The sequence below is a fragment of the Eulemur rufifrons genome, chromosome 7, assembly GCF_041146395.1.
Source record: "Eulemur rufifrons isolate Redbay chromosome 7, OSU_ERuf_1, whole genome shotgun sequence".
In the NCBI taxonomy this organism is placed as follows: domain Eukaryota; kingdom Metazoa; phylum Chordata; class Mammalia; order Primates; family Lemuridae; genus Eulemur; species Eulemur rufifrons.
Genome location: NC_090989.1, coordinates 258,253,299 through 258,273,165, shown reverse-complemented (window position 1 = coordinate 258,273,165; position 19,867 = coordinate 258,253,299). Strand labels below are relative to the sequence as shown.

Genomic DNA, 19,867 nt, shown 5'->3' with positions numbered 1-19,867 from the left:
ACTTCTAGAAAAAGTTCAGTCTATTAATTCCTGAAGAAATTATAGGCAATGTGATTTTTAACAATAATTAGAGCTTACTAAGACAGAGAGGCAAAAAAAGAACACTACTTCCTGTCTTTGGCCTCACCTCTCTTCCTTACTTTTTGCCTTTGCTCTTCCTTGCCAGGTTTCTAGCCAACACCACTTTCAGAGGCCTCAGTGGTTCCATCAAAGTAAAAGGTTCCACCATCATCAGCTCAGAAAACAACTTTTTCATCTGGAATCTGCAACATGACCCCATGGGAAAGCCAATGTGGACCCGCTTGGGCAGCTGGCAGGGGGGCAAGATTGTCATGGACTATGGAGTATGGCCAGAGCCAGCCCAGAGACACAAAACCCACTTCCTACACCCAAGTAAGCTACACTTGAGAGTGGTTACCTTGATTGAGCATCCGTTTGTCTTCACAAGGGAGGTAGATGATGAAGGCTTGTGCCCCGCTGGCCAGCTCTGTCTAGACCCCATGACTAATGACTCTTCTATATTGGACAGCCTTTTTAGCAGCCTCCACAGTGGTAATGATACAGTGCCCATTAAATTCAAGAAGTGCTGCTATGGATATTGCATCGACCTGCTGGAAAAGCTAGCAGAGGACATGAACTTTGACTTTGACCTCTATATTGTTGGGGATGGAAAGTATGGAGCCTGGAAAAATGGGCACTGGACTGGGCTGGTGGGCGATCTCCTGAGTGGGACTGCCCACATGGCAGTCACTTCCTTCAGCATCAATACTGCACGGAGCCAGGTGATAGATTTCACCAGCCCTTTTTTCTCCACCAGCTTGGGCATCTTAGTGAGGACCCGAGACACAGCAGCTCCCATTGGAGCCTTCATGTGGCCACTCCACTGGACAATGTGGCTGGGGATTTTCGTGGCTCTGCACATCACTGCCATCTTTCTCACTCTGTATGAATGGAAGAGCCCCTTTGGAATGACTCCCAAGGGGCGGAATAGAAGTAAAGTCTTCTCCTTTTCTTCAGCCTTGAATGTCTGTTATGCCCTCTTGTTTGGTAGAACGGTAGCCATCAAACCCCCAAAATGCTGGACTGGAAGGTTTCTAATGAACCTTTGGGCCATTTTCTGTATGTTTTGCCTTTCTACATACACTGCAAACTTAGCTGCCGTCATGGTAGGTGAGAAGATCTACGAAGAGCTTTCTGGAATACATGACCCTAAGGTAATACTTCCTTTTACTCTAGCTTTCCTTACTGCCCATTATAACTCCACATTTTGTGTCTTATGCTGCAGTGTGTCCATATTCTTCCATCTAATGCAAGAATATTCTTTCAGCCAACTGTAGAGACTACTCTAAAAGTCTGTGTCCTGGTCAAACTAAGTGCTTCAAGGTTTTATTAAATCAAACAAAAGAGTAAGGAGTTTCAAAAGTGTTTTTTTCTAGAGAATGTAGTTCTAGTGGAAATATTATATCTATTAGTGCAACTTTTCCTTGTATTATTTGAACATCTGATAGAATGGCTATCAGGGAATGTCTTATAAGGTATTTTCACCCAAAGCAGACCTTAAAAACTGATGAATTACTTCTCTTGGGAATTAATGGAAATAATTGGGGGGGTCTATATTTTAAGAAGTAAATAATTTTACCATTAAAAACATGATAAAATGGAAAGAATTAACATTTTATTATAAGCACCCAAAGTAAACTTCTAGGGAACTCAATGGGTATAGAACAAGCAGTACTGAACAAACTGAGGTAGCAGGAGTAGCTGTATAGCTGGCCACCTGGGGTTGAAGGGAGAGTGCCAGCAGTCCAAAAATGTTCAAGAAACTGTGTCTGTCTGGGCTGCCTTTGATATCCTAGATATCTGACCCTAAGGGTGGAAAGGAAAGAGAGTGTGGAGTGCAGGTAAACAGGTAAAGCAGTGGTGATGCTCAGGTAAGTATATCCATGTCTATGTTCTCTCTGGATTAAACCAGGGCCTCTTCTCAGTGACTAGAGGTATAGAGAACCTAGTCCAATGCAGTGGGATCAGAGAGGAGGGGGATGTCAAGGTCCAAGGCAATTGGAAGGAAACTCAAGGGAGTACTGCAGTACTGATGGGTAACAGGATGCATATCTTAAGCAGAAGTGCCTTCCACTGTGTAGGACATACCTAGTAGAGACTAGAGAAAGCTTCAATTCAGTGGGAACACTCAGGGCATACCACATTTAAAGCAACTAAGCAGACCATTTCAAATTGTAAAACACTCACCATGCCTTCTAAATGCCCCTTGTCACACCAAGTCTCAATGTATTGAACCATTTACTATAAATTTCTATGAACACATAAAATTGATTTCATAGAACATCAACAAATAGGACATTTGTAACTATCTTTAGCAAACAATGGAGTAGCCCAGAGACCTAGTGCCAACTTTAGAGAATTCTCATAGATGGTTTCGATTAGGATTTAAGTTCTGTTTTGCAACTAAAAGAACATAAGAAATTTGACCCATATACTGCAAACTTCCTGAGAAGTGACATGAACCTCATGGGTTTCAGCTAACAATGCCTCACTGACTAAACAAGGGTTTTTATTGCTTCTTAATGAATACTCGGGGCTTTATGTTATGAGCTGGAATTCAGTGAACACAAATAAATTCATTAGCATAAATAAATGCATCATCCTAAAGAGAGATGTTGGTAATGCTTCAGCATTCACATTCTGTACCAGCATTAGCAGCCTCTGTTTATTCTTTGCCCCAATAGTCCTGTAAATCTCCCGAAGACTCACAATCTCACTAGAGAATTATTCAGATTTTTTTGTGAGAATCTTGCCAATGTGACTCCTAAATTATAAACTCAAAATGAAAAGTATTCATCCAATCTAGTACAAAAAAAATCTAATATATGCCTATTGTGCAGATTTCAGACCATTATCTTATGTAAAAAACTGAACACAATACTGACTAGAGTTTCATTTATCAGAACCAAGGATTGCCAAAATTATTAGTAAGTCATGGATGCTATGCATGAAAAACCTGAAACAGTGATTATATTAAAGGATTAAAAAGAAAATTGTAAAGACAAACTATACACAGCAGTAAAACTATTTTTTAAGCAAAAAGGAACAATCATTCCATCCCCAACTCCACCAGAATAAAGAAAGAGGTGAACTTTCTAGAAATCTAACCCAGCCCACAAGACAAAGTCAGCAGAAATGGACAAAGTCGACATTGCATTAAGTAAGTCAGTTCTGGCCGGGCGCGGTGGCTCACGCCTGTAATCCTAGCACTCTGGGAGGCCGAGGTGGGCGGATCTTTTGAGCTCAGGAGTTCGAGACCAGCCTGAGCAAGAGCGAGACCCCCATCTCTACTAAAAATAGAAAGAAATTATATGGACAGCTAAAAATATATATAGAAAAAATTAGCCGGGCATGGTGGTGCATGCCTGTAGTCCCAGCTACTTGGGAGGCTGAGACAGGAGGATCGCTTGAGCTCAGGAGTTTGAGGTTGCTGTGAGCTAAGCTGACGCCACGGCACTCACTCTAGCCTGGGCAACAGAGTGAGACTCTGTCTCAAAAAAAAAAAAAAAAAAAAAAAAAGTAAGTCAGTTCTTAATGAAGTCGGACAAGCTTAAATCTAAACCATTTTCAATGTGAGATGATAAATGAATTTCCACTAAGGTTCCCAAAAATGTATATATCTATACTAATGTTGTTTCTGTCTTAAAAATCTCTCACTTAGAGGTTTTTTTTTCATAAAAAGACACCTAGATTATTTGGCTAAGTAATAGTTACCTGGACTTTTGGAGAATAATGTTAGTGACAGAATTTTTTTAATTTTTATCCATATAGGTGGTATTATGTAGACTACATAATATCCTCACTCTTCCACAGAGACATAAAATAAAAATTATTTCCATACCCTCTTCAGTCACTCAATATCTATTCTTAAATATATTGTAGTTACTTGCATGAGTGCTTTTCTCTCCTACCAATGCTAAATTCCTAGAGGAGGACTATGCCTTTTTCTTTTCTTTTTTTTTTTTCTTTTTACCTTTTTCATACACTAAGTGATATAGAGAAATTCAGAGGTAAAGAAGTCAAATTATTTGATTTTCATCAAGTAGGGAAGAAGAGACATAAACAAAAGAAGAAATGACTTAAAAAGTTATAAATACGCCAAAGTTTAGAAACAGAAGTACTGTCAATGTTCAAGGAAAAGATGATCACCTTCAACTCAGTACATCAAGGGAAACCTTAATTAACAAGGTAAAATTCGTGTTTATTATTGAATAGTCAGAATTTGAACACGTGTATCAGGGAAGGAGAAATGAACATTCCAGTGAAGGAGCAGAATGAACTACTTGGAGGTGGAAAGTATAAAGCACAATTAAGATACCACTAAGTATTCAATTTAGACACAACATACATTACAGGAAGGAAAGGAGGTAAGGTCTAAATCAGAAAAAAATTAAGTTTAATTGAGGCAACAGAGAATCTTTGATGTCAGGCTAAGAAAAGTGAACTTCAATAAAGATCCATTGCCATTTTTGAACAATGGAACAGCACAGTGTAGTAGTGTCCATTTAAAATGACTGCTTCAGCAGCAGAGGCGGACAAGACTGAAAAAGAAAGAAAATGAACAGAGTTGAATTTACAGCTATGGTCACTAATAGAAAGAAAAAGGATGCAAGAAATATTACACAAATGAGTAGGACCTGGCAATTAATTGGATGGGAGAGACAACAAAGAGCCATACCTGCAAAGCTACAGCCCTGAGTGTCTGAGAAGATGATGGTCCCATTCAAGGAAGCAGAAAAGACAGTGATCGGTTCTATTTCATGCATGGCATTTTAAAATCTGTTTTGAACATCCAGGTAAAATCCAGCAGGCATTTGGAAACAGGAGTGAGACTGAAGCTAGTGGGAAGCCTGGTTGAGAAGGCAATGTTGTGTATTAAAGCCCTAAGTGGGGTATGAGATTCCAAGGGAAAAGGTGATGGGGAGAAAATAGCTGTCTGAAGAAAAGCACGATGAATAAGGAGTCCCGGGGTACCGGAAAAGGGAATTTGCAGATAGATGAGGTGAAAGACAAAGAGAAAAAGGTGTCCTGTGGCAGTCATACAGGTCCATGAAAGCCACTCTATAGACTGAATTTTCCTTTTTTGAGGAGAAGATTAGTATCATCCTACCTGCTATGCCTAGCTTCTTGCTGGTGGTCATCAGATAGGCTAGAGGTGGATCAATGCCTAAGACCATGAGAATTAATGTGTATGTGTGGCTGGTGTGTGGCTGTGTGTGTTTTAATGTCTGATGAAACTAGGTTTAGGTGATTTAACTTTTTTCCAGTATTTTTCAAAATTCCATTTTTATTTTTCAAATTCACATTGACAACATTTTAGTTCTGATGAGGGAGAACTTATTGTTTACATAGAGTTACAGATCTCTGTGGTTGTTTGGGAACATTTGTGGAGGGTTTTGCCATAAGCTGAAAAATCTCCCAAATCTGAATGAGAAGTGACATTTTATACGGAATATTGGTCACACTCTGAAGACTCTTCTGCCTCTAACTCATTGTCTCATTTCTCTTCACATCCTGTCATCCCCCTCATCTACTGGATATTAGGATGGTTTGCCATTTTCACCCCATTTTCACTACTCATAACCCTCCTCAGTTAATTCATCTCACATGAGTTGTCCTGTGCCTCCCCATTAATGCTCTTGATACATTGACTGCCATGTGAGTTGTATTTAACTCAGGCTAGTTTTAACCCCGGGACCCCATGAAGAAAAACTCTGCAGTTGGTTCCTGAAAATCTTACTTGTTGATGTTCTTATTGTTACAGTTAATATTGACAATTCTAAAATCGTGAATTGCATTGCATATAACTTACACACAGAAAACAATAAAAAGTAATAAGTTAGAAAGGATCGTTTTGCTTTAATAAAACACCATGGCCCCAGGGAAAATTTTTTTTCTCTAGTGTGGCAGTCAATGTGTTAACCATCTTTCTTCTCTCCTTCTCCTTTAACTCTTCTTTGGTTACCTTGGGATAATCTCCTCAAGTCTTTCTGTTATAATTGTGTGCCCTAAAACTTTGAGAATGACAATGCCCAGACTTCCCTAGAAGCATTTTATTAAGAAATGTGGTCCAAGCAATTGATGGCCATTATATCTTAGAGGCCATCTAGGCACCCAAAATCTGAAAAAGAGACCCCCCAAAAGTTCCATCTACTCTTTCCTTAAAATGACTTTTCTTTTGCATTTAATATTTTAAATTATAATAACAGTGTTTCCTTATTTTTGTGTAAATAGCTTCAATTTCTAGCCCCAAATTCTGGCTATTTTTTAAATATTAATCTTAGAATCTAAACACCACTTATATTTCTCTGGGAAGACATGTTTGGATGAAAACCTATTGACTTAAAAGGTAAGATTTGTGATGATCTGTATTTATACATGGGCTGTCTACAAATTGAGTTCTGGCTGCGTAAGTGTCTGTAACCCTGATATCAGATAACTTACAATGAATGTAATAGCTCCATTTTTCTTCTTGATCATAATTGTTTAGCATGCTGGCTATACATTTAACACAATTAATAAAACTGTTAAGAATTAAAAGGGTGAATATTTTATCACCATTTCAGGGCTCAGATTCATTGGCTTCAACCAGCTACTTTGAATCAGAAATAAAATTAAAAGCAAAAGGCTGTGCAAGACAGATGAATTTATGATTCACTACATGTTGCAGCAGCCAAGGGAGGTTGAAATCTTTTTTCCCTGACAGGGGGTCAGAGGAACGAAATAATCTTGTTTCTGGCTGCTCCTGCAGATAACCCCAAGGGAGAGGAACTGGCCTGCTGTGCAAATAAGATTCAAGAGGATGGTTCTATCCTCACTTAACTATTTTTGCCGAAATAATTTATTTTACACTAAAAGTATTACATATATCTTCTCACAGCCTCCCACCAACTCATCTGGGAGGCAAGCTCCACGCTTCAAAGTGGGTGGGCTCTTGAAGCATGGGACCATGAAAGCAAGAATTTATGACTGATGTATTTAATAGAGCTTATTTGAGTATTTCCCCAACATAAAACTAGCACCACTCATTATAGGTGATGCTGAAATTAAAGTAGACAGATGGAAGCAAGCACCCATTGCCTCATCATTCAAAGTCATTTCATTTTAGCATTTTGAGATGGTTGACAGATGGATAGAAACTGCAGCATCATTTTTGTCCAGCAAGGACTCCTTTTGGGTCTATGGTCTGAGTAATAGATCCAGGCATTCTTAGAACCTTCCAGCCATTAGCACCTGCTCTGCTGGGAGATGAGACAAGATGAAAAAAATCATTTCACAAAATAAAGTTCACTGAAAAATAAATCTCCATCTCCCCTCATAGAGCTGAATTTGCCTGGTTGAAAGGATACATGAGCACTCAAATGAGCTATTTGCTGATTTTAATGGACTTTCTAGTACTTCTTTTCCAGCTTCTCCACCTTTAGCCCTGAGTATTTTATATAAAAAAGAAAGAAAGAAAAAGAAAAAGTCAGCTTCTTAGAGGAAATAAGAGACTAATGCCATTGTTGTATAGGAAAATGACAGTACTGCTTTAGGAAAACAGCCCTGGTGATCATTCAAGTAAATATTAAAAATTAAATAGACATGCTGTGAAGGCAAGAGCAAACTTGAACCAGAAATATTAAAGCGAGGACACTGGCATAGCCCTAGTATGAAATGAGAGGCATTTCCCAAAATAATAAAAGCCACCTTTATTGATCTTCATATAACAAGGATATGGCTGCCCAATAAAACATAGGAATTCATATAATAAAAGCTGACCATGAAGAAGGGGGGATGCCATAACTTCAAGGCGAACAAAACGCTGAAAATGGGATTTGAGGTGAGAAGAAAGAAAACTTAACTACATCATCAAACCACTCATTCTTTCTTTACTTCCGCCAGTAACAGCACCTTCTGTTCTGGGCACCATGCTAGGTGGCTAGGAATTTAGGAGTAAGCAAAATAGACACTGTCCTTGCAACATGGAATTTAGTGAGAAAGAAAGACATTAATCAAGAGAGCACATAAGTCAGCGAATGATTAAAGCCATGCTAAACTGCTGTGAAGGAAAATACAGTGTAATCTGGGAGCTTTGCAGGAGATCTGATCTGAATGGAGAGTCAAGAAGGCCCCTGTGGGGAAAGAAGATCTGGCTGAGATCTGAAGGAGGTAAATGAGATAACAGGGACTTGGTGGGGTGTCACAGAATAGCATTGTGGGGTGACAGGGCAGCATTTGCAGAAGCCCTGACGCTGGAAGGAGGAAAAGGTGATCTTGACCACTCCATCATGAACTATGAGATTGGAAAGCAGGAAAAGGAGAACAAAGAGAATCAGACAAGTAACAAAGTAGAGGATTTCGTTCACCAGACATTACAGAGGGAAAATTTCTCAAAAGAAGAGAAGTCTGAGAAATGCCATGGTCTGGAAATACTTCCTACGGGCTCCATGTACTTACAGGTGGAAAAACCTAACAGGAGAAATATCCCATTCACTCCAGCAACAAAAATTCATGATAGATCATGGAAGTGCCCTCTATAACAATTGTGTTTTAAAAAAATGTTTAATGTAATAAAAGATGGTTTGGATAGCATAAACTACCATATTACCAAATTGGAAGACTGAATATTTAAACATATCAAAATTTCCTTTATTAGTAGGATAGGTTTAAAGCAATTTCAGTCAAAATCCCAAAAGGCTTTTTTGTTCATTTGATTGCTGAATCTTTTAAAAATATATGTTAATGTTAATCTTATGTAAAGACTCAAGGTATTTGTTTCTCTAGATATTGAAATACTTAATATTCATTGACCACTCCCTGTATGCCAGACACAACTGTAAATGAAGTTAATATAGTACTTCCCCCCCATTAAGTAGTTATGGAGGTCAAATAAAATAATCCAACTAAATCACCTTGCATAGTATCTGATTCCTCGGGGGCACAAAATAATAACAATAAAGTCTTATCAGATGTTAATACCAGTAAAAATTATATTTACCTTGAATAATTTCTCTCCCTCTCCCTCTCATTGTCAAGGTGAACTGGGCAAATGTCAAGATTCTTTATTAAGGTAACTTCTAGAGAGTAGTTTGGAGACAAATTGCTTGCCCACTAATGGGCAGACACAGATTTATTGTCACTGTGGAAACAATATTGTTTCTTTTTTATTAGTTCACCCTATTTTAATTTATGCTATCTTGTATTTTGTGTGACCTTTAAACTGCCTTAAATCTTTTCAAGAAAGCAAGGCATACATAAGTAATGTAAAAATCAAATAAATAAATAATATTAACAGTAATTTAGGAAAGAAATAAAATTGACAAATATAAAAAATGTTAAATCTTACTTGTAATTAAAGAAATGCTAATTAAAACAGTAATGAGATGATATTTTTACCTATAAAATTAGGAACTTTTTATTGATAGTTAGTCTTGGTGGAAGTGCATTGAGACTGCTGTTGAGAAGATAAATTTACAATAAATCATAAATTATTTTGGTCATTTGTGTCAAAAGGCTTAAAAGGGTTCATGTCCTATCACCCTTGACTTTCACTTCTAGGAATCTGTCCAAAGGAAATAATTTAATATGTGGACAAAAATTTATTGCAAAGATTCACAGCAACCTTACTCAAAATAGCAAAAACTTGGAAACTACATGTGTCCGATATATAGCACAATTAATAAATTATAATATTCCTATATACTATAAAAATGCAGTTAGTAGAAATGATTTTGAAGAGCCTTTTAAGATGTCAAAAAATCAAAATGTAATGTTAGGTGAAAATTCAGGTTACAAAACCATATACTATATTTCTAATTTTGTAATATACATATATACATGCTATAAAGAAAAGTGACTAGAGGAAAGGTACAAAATATCACGGCATTGATATCTGGGCAGTATAGTTAAAGGAAATATTTACTGTATTATTTCTACTCCATATATTCTACAGTGTTTATTTATGTATTACTCATGTAATGTGAAAGCGCTTAATAAACCAAGTAAGAACGAGAATAACACAGACATGAGATAATAGTTGTTACAACAGCAATAGTCACAACAATATTTGCTCCACCTGTGCTGCTGCTGTCTGTAGCCTTTCAAGTCCAGGTAAGATAAGTTCCTCAATGAGTAACGCTCCCATAGTAAAACATTTACATTTCAAAGATGCTTATACTTTCCACAGAGACTGTCAGAAGTAAATTCCTATTCTCACCCAATTTATTCCCTTCACAGGACTGAACCTGTAATTGTCATGTTACCTATTTGTTTGTTAATTGTCCCACTTTGTCTTGCTTACTCCTATATCCTCAGAACCTAGCACAGTGTTGGGTGAGCAGCAAATATTTAGTAAATGTTATTCAATTCATAAATGCATGAAAAATGGCAGCATCGTTGGAATAAGGGTATAGTGTTGTGCAGCCATTACTTTGAAATCAATGCTTTTGGTATGACCTTTCAAAATCATTCTCATACTAGACGCTATGGAATAAATAGAAGAAAAGCTCAGGTAGGGGGCAATGTAGTATGATACGAGGGACAAAGTTCTGGTGTAGGATGGATTTTGTTCAATGCCTGATTCCATTACATGTTAGTTTGTGAAGTTCTGAAAGTTACTTAGCCTCTCATGGCCTCTGTTTCCTGTGAAAATTAAAGGAAATAATGATGCAACATATTCAGCTGAAGTTCTGATTCCATCCACTAATAAATTATAAACTCTGTAAGAGTAAAGACTAAATCTGTCTTATGCACCTGTATCCCTAGGGTCTTAGAATATGGCCACCACTTGTTGAGGTAAGTGTTGGATAGATAAATGGACTTGATTTCAAGGCCAAGCAGAGGTGGCCAACATGAGGCTAGGAGGACAGAGGTAGAGCATCTTTCATTTGCAGTTGGAATTATGTCCAAGGCTGACCTAGAGAATTTGAGCCAGGAGATTATATATAACCAGACCATCAAAGCAAAGAAAACCTCAGACCATAATGCCCATAGTGGAGCAAAGCTCAGGGACGTAGGATCCTGGAGTGGGAAGGCACTCTGAGGGAATGTGAGACAGATAATGCTGCCCCAGCCTGGGTGGTTCTGGGTCCCCGGAAGTAGATTATAGAGTTGGGTCAGAATCATTTAGTGGCCCAGACTAGGTCAGATACACAGTAAGTGACAATTAATACAGAGTTGACAAAATTGGTATTTCTCTTCCCTTCTTGAATGTTCTCCAATTAAAGGAACTTTAGAAAAACCACCAAGACTTTGCTAATTCAGGTCGATAAGTGGAAAACTGAACAAGTGAGCATGTGAGCTATTATTTCCTCACCTACTTCTAAAATAATTTTGAGATGGCATCTTTACAGAATTTTTTAAATAACTGCAGCTTTTATTACTCTCAAATAGATACAGTAATTCATACTAACTGCAGCAAAGTTTTTTCAATTAGATACCCTGCTGAGTTTGCTTTAATGAATGTCTAAGATCATTCCTTTCATTTGAATACAAACAGAGAATGTGTCAAATTTTTGCAAACCCTTCTCTTAAAGTAGGGGAAAATTGTCTTATAACCTTGTTTACCTTATTAACCTTCTCAGCAACCATTCTCTATACATAGATACTTTTCTATACCAATGAATATATAATAGGGTGTTTATAAATATTCACATATATCTTATATAATTATAAACAATTACCAGTATACATGTCTATTGACTCTGTTCGCAAAGATACATTTATATTATATAAAAAGTTAATGCAGGTTAAATGGAAACACATTTGGAATAAGAAGAACTAAGTAATGATGGTTTTCCCTGTGAAGAATCTTATTTTAATATTCCATAAATATTTATCTGTGTGTGAAGAAATTGCAGGCAGTCTCCCAAAGGGGCTCCTTTTGTGTCTAAAATATATCTATTTTAGCTCTACCACAGTGTAAATTAAGTTGAATGCTGAATTTAGCTTTGACTTGACATTTTGATCCTTAATCAGGATCTAGTGTGATCCAACCATTGGTGTTTCCAGTGCAAGTCAGGAATCTTAACTGAGTTCAGGATCATGGTAAACTCAATCTGGGAAATTTGGGCAGTTAGGACTCAATTTTCTCAATTGTAACTAGATACAACCCTGCTTCAGCCAACTGTACAAATACATACATATCATATATATGATGTTATTCGTAGCTTCAGTTCAGAAAGACGTTTTTCCAGAGTCTATAGTATTTTTTCAGACTCAAGAAGTGCACTTACCATGACATTTTGTCAGAAAGCTGCTACATAAAATATGCCAAATGACAGAAAATTTTAACAATGTCAGCCAAAACAGAACCTATCAAGGTTTCCTTAAATTATATTTCAAATAGATTTTTTTCGCATGCATGATCTGAAAACATAATTAACGGAGGTGACTCTATTGGTAAATAAGAATGTAAGTCAGTATAGGTGTATACACACACACACACACACACTCACACACACGCACACATACACATCTCCTGTGGTTTATGTGTTTAAAATGATGATTAATTGTCATGGTAAAGGTTACAAATGACTGACTTGCTTCATAATAAGACCATAAATACAATTTCAAGAACAGAAACTAAAAATATCAATGTCAACAAATAATAACATTTGTTGGGATACCTGCTATATTCCAGGGACTATGCTATATGCTTTAAATGGATTTTCTTCATTTAAACTTTACTGTATACATACAGATGAGGAAACTTGGCTAAAAGAAATTAGGGATCTTGCCCAAGGCCATATAGTTCATATACGATAGAGGCAGGATTCATATCCAATAAAATCTGACAATTATTTCTACTCAGTATGTCATTTACACATGCAGTAAGAATGTTCTCCCTAACCTGATTTATTCCAACCAGTCTTTTCCCCACCCCTGGGACTTAGGCTGGGAAAGCCGCTCATATCACAAAGATGATTCAAGGGCAGAGACTGCTGCTGAGGCTGTGACATTTGAATCTGTGCACATACAGTATAGGATTTAGTATGGGATAAAGCAGGGGGAGAGATACAGATGCAAGAAGAAAGAACTCCCACCCCATCACCCACCATCCCACCATCACATCACCGCTACTCTGCCCACGGACGTATTGTAGCAAGAACATATCCTCCAGATACTTCACAAACTAAGAAGTTATGTATGGGCACAGGGTCTTCCATCCACCACCACGTTGTCAGTCTCAGATGCTGCCCCACTCCCCTGCCACCACCCTCTGTGAAATGGCACCTTCCCTTTTGTCTCCTTTTCCCCTGAGTTAGACATCTCCAAATGAAGCTGCAGTGTCTGAGAATGGACTCTGGTGCCAACTAATCTCCTACCTGTTAAATCCCTCTATTGTTGCTTCACTCCATCTTCAGCACGGCTAATACTCAACTCACATAAATTTTGCTCAAAGCATTAAGTCATCAAGAGTTTGTTTACACTATTGAAAGGATAGAAGTCATCTATAGTCATCAAGAGAAGATTGGTTAAGTAAAATATAGTACATTCCTTCATTGGAATGTAGTATTGCTGCTAAGACCAAAAAAAATGAGCTAGATGTGTATGGGTCAAATAAAAAAGTAGATTATACAAAATATGAATACAAAATAATATGGCATGTAAAAACATTCTACTGACATTTTTAGTTTAACTGAATTGGCGCACATGTAAAAGCGTTGCTCACCACTAGAATATAAAGATGCCAGAAGAACTTCAAGTCTTTCTTGCTGCCACAGATCTGGAAATTCCTCTAAATAGCCATTTCTTTGTATTAAGAAATTTTCCTCCAGAAGGCCCCTACATATACTGCCTATATTTCAAGGTACGACAAATGGTCCCTAAAAGATGTGAGACTTCTGTTAGTTTCCTGTAAGGTTATTAATTTAAACTAGATGGTTCTGCTTACATAGAAAACAAATACGATATGTACCACTGGACATTTTGATAAATTTCAGGGAGATGACACCAACCATTGGATTTATAGAAGAGACCACACAAGAAGGCAGCCATCACAGCTTCCTGCTGAGATTCACCTCCCTTATTGCTCTGCTTCTCATGGCCAAGGCCACTTTCCCTCATGTTCAAACACTTCTCTCGTCCTTACTTTTCCCTCAACCAGGCTCTAGAACTAATCTTATTCTTTCAGGGAGAATTTAAGATGCTCTATCTGGATCTTCTTCTCCTCACAACTGTGGTCCAAGAACCAAAAGTTTAGGCATCTCCAGGAGCTTGTTAGAAATGCAGAATCTTAGGTTCAATCTCAGACCCCACCCTAGACCACTGAACCAGAATTTGCACTTTAAAAGATCCCTAGGTATTTCCTTTTGTACAATACAATCAGAGAAGCACTGCTATAGGTCAGTTCCCACATGACCCAACATCGGGGCACTCTGGCTGCAGACCTCGCTCTTATCTTTTACCCTTGAATCTGTGACATGTTCTAGGACTAAACTTTACCTTACATCTCATAATTGACTCTGTGCCTTGTTTACAAGCTCCGTGTTCTGGTGATTTCCATTCTGTGATCCTGCTTAGCTCTAACCCTCTCTTAGCATCTGGGAGATCCTTTGACTCAGAGTCCTAACTTGTCAGCTACAATTTTAGCCCAGCTGGTTGACATCTTGGATAATGAACCTATGCCATTCTCTTTTTCACTGTCCACCCATAATTTTCTCACCCTACTGCTAAACTGATCTATACCATCTCTGTGCCAAACCAACAAGCACCAGCCTATCCTCTAAAGAATTTCAGAAATGATTCCCTTTGTAAGCCTTTTTACTCTTGTGCTTTCCTCTGGGGAGGTAGTAAGCAGCTTTATCAGCTTCTTTGTTGAACCTTTATTAACCCCTTTCTCACCAAGCTCTTCACATCTTGTAAATCAGTTGACAAATTACTGTTTCCAGCTTCTCTGGAGAGATGAAAAGTGCTGCCCTTGTATTCACATAATTTTACCATTGGCATGCTTTTACATGGGGCTTTCATCTACAACTGAATGCTGAAAGAGGAAAAAGTGTTACATACTGGAAATACAGGCTTTTATCCTGATCCAGTGACTTTCTTTTCATTTTTACATGCTTTTAGAAAATGGCTGTTTTGTTTTACTAATATGACAAATTATTAATGACACACACCATTTATAAAGCCCTGCATTGCCTCCCACTTTCACTTCAGCCCCTCAATTGATTCCCTGCATCTTTGTGAGGCAGAAAAGGCATTTAATACTGGAGCAGAAGCTCAGAGGAGTTAAGTAATTTTTCCAAGGTTCAAGCTGCTACTTAAACCCAAGTTTTCTAATTTCAGATTCATCACAATTTTCAGTACGATGTGCTGCCTCATATTAAACTATATTCAAACACATATTAGGCATACAATGGTAGGAATGCTCATGACTCCCAAACCTTTGCTCAGCATATCAAGAGTGTAGTGTGAGAAAAAAGTAATTATCAGAACAAATAGGAAATTCATAATGTGTTCATTTAATTACTGCTCAATGCTCATCTAGCACTTGTGAATTACCATAAGATTTTAGGTGGTTTAACTTTCAAGGAGATGAATATTTTGCCGATCAAATATGAAATCAAGCAGTCACGATACTGAGCACCAAATGAATTCCAAGAATGCAGAATATATTTTGCTTTGTGTCATGTACCAAATGACTAATAGGCAGCAAGGGCTTTCAGGGTTATAACTTCAGCCCAAGGTTCTGGTAACTACATGAAATCCTTGAGTGGTTTATGATATCATAAGGTGAAATTATGGCTCCCCACGGGCAAAAGTGTTGAAATGCTTTCAGCCAGTGAGTACCATAATTAACCTGTCCTCTATGGCAATTATAGGAAAAACTATATTAAATGCTTAGTCATGTTGACTAATGACTTTAAATATAGAATTTTTTTTTAATGAGAATAGCAGGCAGGAAACTCATTCATCCCTCCATTCCATAAATATGTGTAAGTCATCATATGTTTACCACTAAGATAAAGGATAGGATTACAACAGTGGACAAGTCAGATTCCTAACCCCATCCTCAAAGAACTTGCATTTCAACAGGGGAATTCGACATTAAATGACCAGAACCATGAGATGCATGTAATGGTGATGAACAGAATGCTGTGCCAAATGTATTAATAGGAACCTGATCAACTGGGGTGGAGTAGAAGGGGGAACAAGTCAGAGAAGCCTTCTTGAGGAAAAAACAGGAACTCTGAACGATGAATCAGAATTATAAAGGAAAAGAGGAGAGGAAAGCAGATAAAGAAAATGGGAGGGGAAAAGAAAGACCTTGAAAGGAGAGGACAGAGATCCAACCTCCCTCCAAATGATAGGAAGAGCTATGTGGATAGGCTAGAGGAAAAAGTTGGAAAAAATTAGAAAATAATGTATAAAATAATCTAGCCTGGATATCAATGATATGTATATAAATTTCGCATTATGTACACACATATACAATATATACATATATTATATGCATATATTACATATGTCATGTGTATAATATATTGTATATAGTATAAGCATATATGTGTAAATTATGTGTATATAATGAGAAATATAAAGTACATGTAATATAGTACATATGTGTATCTTTATACATGTGTATGGATATACACATGTGCATGTGTGTGTGCCAGAGCAGAATTTGCAATGGTAAAACACCAAGCCATTTTCTATGAAATGCTGCATCTTCAGTCACAAGAAAAAATAATTTAAGATTCGAAGACTACAGACATAATATTCAAAGGGTAACTAATTAGGATGACAAAATCAGATAAGATCATAAGACAGTGTATTGAATAAAACAGTAGGTATAGGATTCTAAAAGAGACCAAGAGGTTATTTAATGTGAAATATTTACCTAGTGAAGATGTCATTCATTTTGGAGGAGAATACAAACGTCACCACCAAATGGAGAAGCTCAGAAAGAGTTACTGACCACACAAGTTATCTCTCAATAATATTTAAATATCATTTCAAAAAATTAAATTATATTATTAATTTTAGTGATAATACAATTTTCATTTGTATTGCATTTGCAGTATCATGTGTTTTCTCAGCTTAGGTACTAGGTATACTTACAGTAGAGTTTTAGCATAGTTAAATATAAGTAAATCACCTAAAACCATACATACAAAATAAAAAATAGACACAAGAAAGATTCTATTTCAGAATATCAATCTGTATCAATAATAGGTAGAAAGAAAAAATAATTAGAGATACAAACCAATAAAAACAAAACACTTACTTAAATATGTGTCTCAAGTTCTAAATATAGATCCTTAGATATAGGAAGAATTAGTTTTAGTTTTGTTGTAATTGTTAAATAATTCTGCTCCCCAAAAGTTGGTTTCTCTATGAAAGCAACATTGTTAGAAAATGTCTCAACAAAGTGCAATTTATAAGAGACACACTTAAAACAGACCCTAAGCTAAAAAAATTGAAGGCCTGATTAACATAATTCAAAAAGTATAGAAATTACCTTTAAATGTATTTTAGAGCTCATTCAAAAATAGTAAAAGTAACCTAAATATTTATTCCCTCTCTGAAAATCTGTGTGCTAAGTGAGCATTACAATGAAACTATAAAAATAAAGAAATATTTTAGCCATTTTTATACTAAATGCTTTAATATAGTTATAAAAAGAAAAAATCTAGCCCTTAGGAATTATAATTCTTTTAAAATCTCACTCGGATATCATTCCTGAGACAAGTGACATGTGATGACTGAAGTTTTAATAGCCATACATACTTGGAATTTTTATGCATTAATAATACTTGGAGTAAAAATGAACAGCATCTTCCAAATATCTCAAAAATAAGGGAAGACACTTGTGCAAATGTTTCATTTTTGCAAATCACCTTGGGCTGAGTCAAACCATGGAAAATTTTAGCTCAAACAAAAATTCTTCCTCCCTCCCATCCCCCCCTAAAAAAAAAATCACAAAGATGTGAAAACAGAGGATTATAATGGAAGCTGTCTTGCAACATTAACTGCAATGTTCATTCCCCTAAAAGCCATAATTCATAGCTGCTCTACAGCCTTTTTCTTTCAGCAATTATGCATATTAGAGGAAAGTTTGAATACATAAAAACTAAATGCTGACAGAAAAATCAAGCCTCATAAAAGACACATTTACTTGACTAGTTTTCCCTGAAGGAAAGTGTGAAAGCTAAGCTGCCCCAGTCCAAGGTGTCTCTATTCTAAGGAAGTTTGGAAAAGCATGAGAATGACAGCTGCAGGGCATTACACAGGGCTTACAGCCTGAGATCCCTGGTCAATACATTGTGGTCAACTCCCTCACTAGAGGATAGCACCTTTGATTGGAGGGGGATGTTGGGAACTACTACTGGCTCTCCCAAGATTTTAATGCCAAAGTTGCTCTTTTCAGTAGAAAAACTGCTACACAGAGTACCTCAAATACACTCTTATTTCATTTTCTCTTCTTCTGAGATTTATGAGATATCATGGAAAGCACCTCATGAGACCCACCCCAAGCCATTTTGATCACCTTTCTATTTCCAGAATCTAGTATATAGCCTGGCACTTGATGGACATTTGCTGAAAAAAAATGGAAGATCTCTAAATCCTATTTCAAGTCAGAAATCATGGGTTTGAATCTTGTCTGCACTGCATAACTGGACTTTGTGACCCAGGCAAATTACTTAAACTCTGGGCCTCATATTTCTCACCTAAGAAATAGAAATCAAAATAACACCTACTCATAGCACTATCCTTAGGCAATTATGAGATAATGTATATAAATCTTTGAGCACATTGCCTGACCTGTATCAATGCTTTGTAATTATTTGTTAAATCTAAATTCTCCACTTGCCTCCAATTACAGAGTTGTAAGTGACCAGATGCATGACAAAGACAAATTATATCAAATACAAGGGTTGAGGACCCACTCTAGTTTTTTTTGTCACACCTCTAACAACAGGCCAAGACCAAATGCATCCTTGACTTCTCCAGGAAAAATTACAACCAACATTCATAGCACTCAGGATTTATGCTTTGACATGCATCTTTAAAATAAAGCCTATGACCATTTATAAATGGGAAATCTCAAGCCCAGAAGTATTACCAAGGAATATGAAATTTATTTATAGAATTTATAGACTTATAATAACCCTCCAAGCAAGTAATAAATTTTAACATCTGAAAGACACTACACACACACACACACACACATACACACACAATGAACTTATTGTACGCCTCATTATCAGATTAATAAATCAACCAGCAAGCTATTCTCTGTGCATAGTCTGTGGAAGATACAAAGAATAATACAAACAATCCTTGTCCTCAGAAAATGTATAATCAAGTTAAAATTAAAATACTGTTGGAAAACTAGGAAAAGAAGCGTGTTCATCACAGAGTACCAATATGGTTGTCAGTATTCCTGACCACCCTATCAAAAGTAGCCTCCCTATCTGACTTTCCATCACATCATACCATTTGTTCTCTTCCTTTCTTTAATTTTTCATTATCTGTAATTATCTGGTTTGCCTTGTGTTAATTGTTTTTCTCCATAGGGGTAGAGACATTTTCTGTATTATTGATAGAAATTATTAACTGATACAGATTTTATATTAATGAATTCTTCATTCTTGAACCTATCGCCTGACCCAGGGTCTCTAATTAACATGGCAGGTAAGACCAAATCTGAAATATGCTTGAAACATTTCATAAACAAATCATTAATTTTTTCTTCCATGTTCTTCTTTCTACTGATTATTATAATTCCCAAAATATCAATGAGGTACTATGATGGGTTCTAAAAGACTTCAGAGAAACATATTTCCTTGAGAAATACATACAAGTAAATAATCACACT

At 36.7% G+C, this 19,867-nt stretch overlaps 1 protein-coding gene across 1 annotated transcript in view; it reads left to right on the top strand.

Annotated features, from left to right (window-relative positions):
• Positions 1-19,867, top strand: part of GRIN3A (glutamate ionotropic receptor NMDA type subunit 3A) — a 153,678-nt gene that overhangs the window by 64,925 nt on the left and 68,886 nt on the right. The window contains exon 3 of the mRNA XM_069476643.1: positions 167-1,214. Within this exon, the coding sequence (XP_069332744.1) occupies positions 167-1,214 (1,048 nt within the window). The remainder of the gene's footprint in view (positions 1-166; positions 1,215-19,867) is intronic.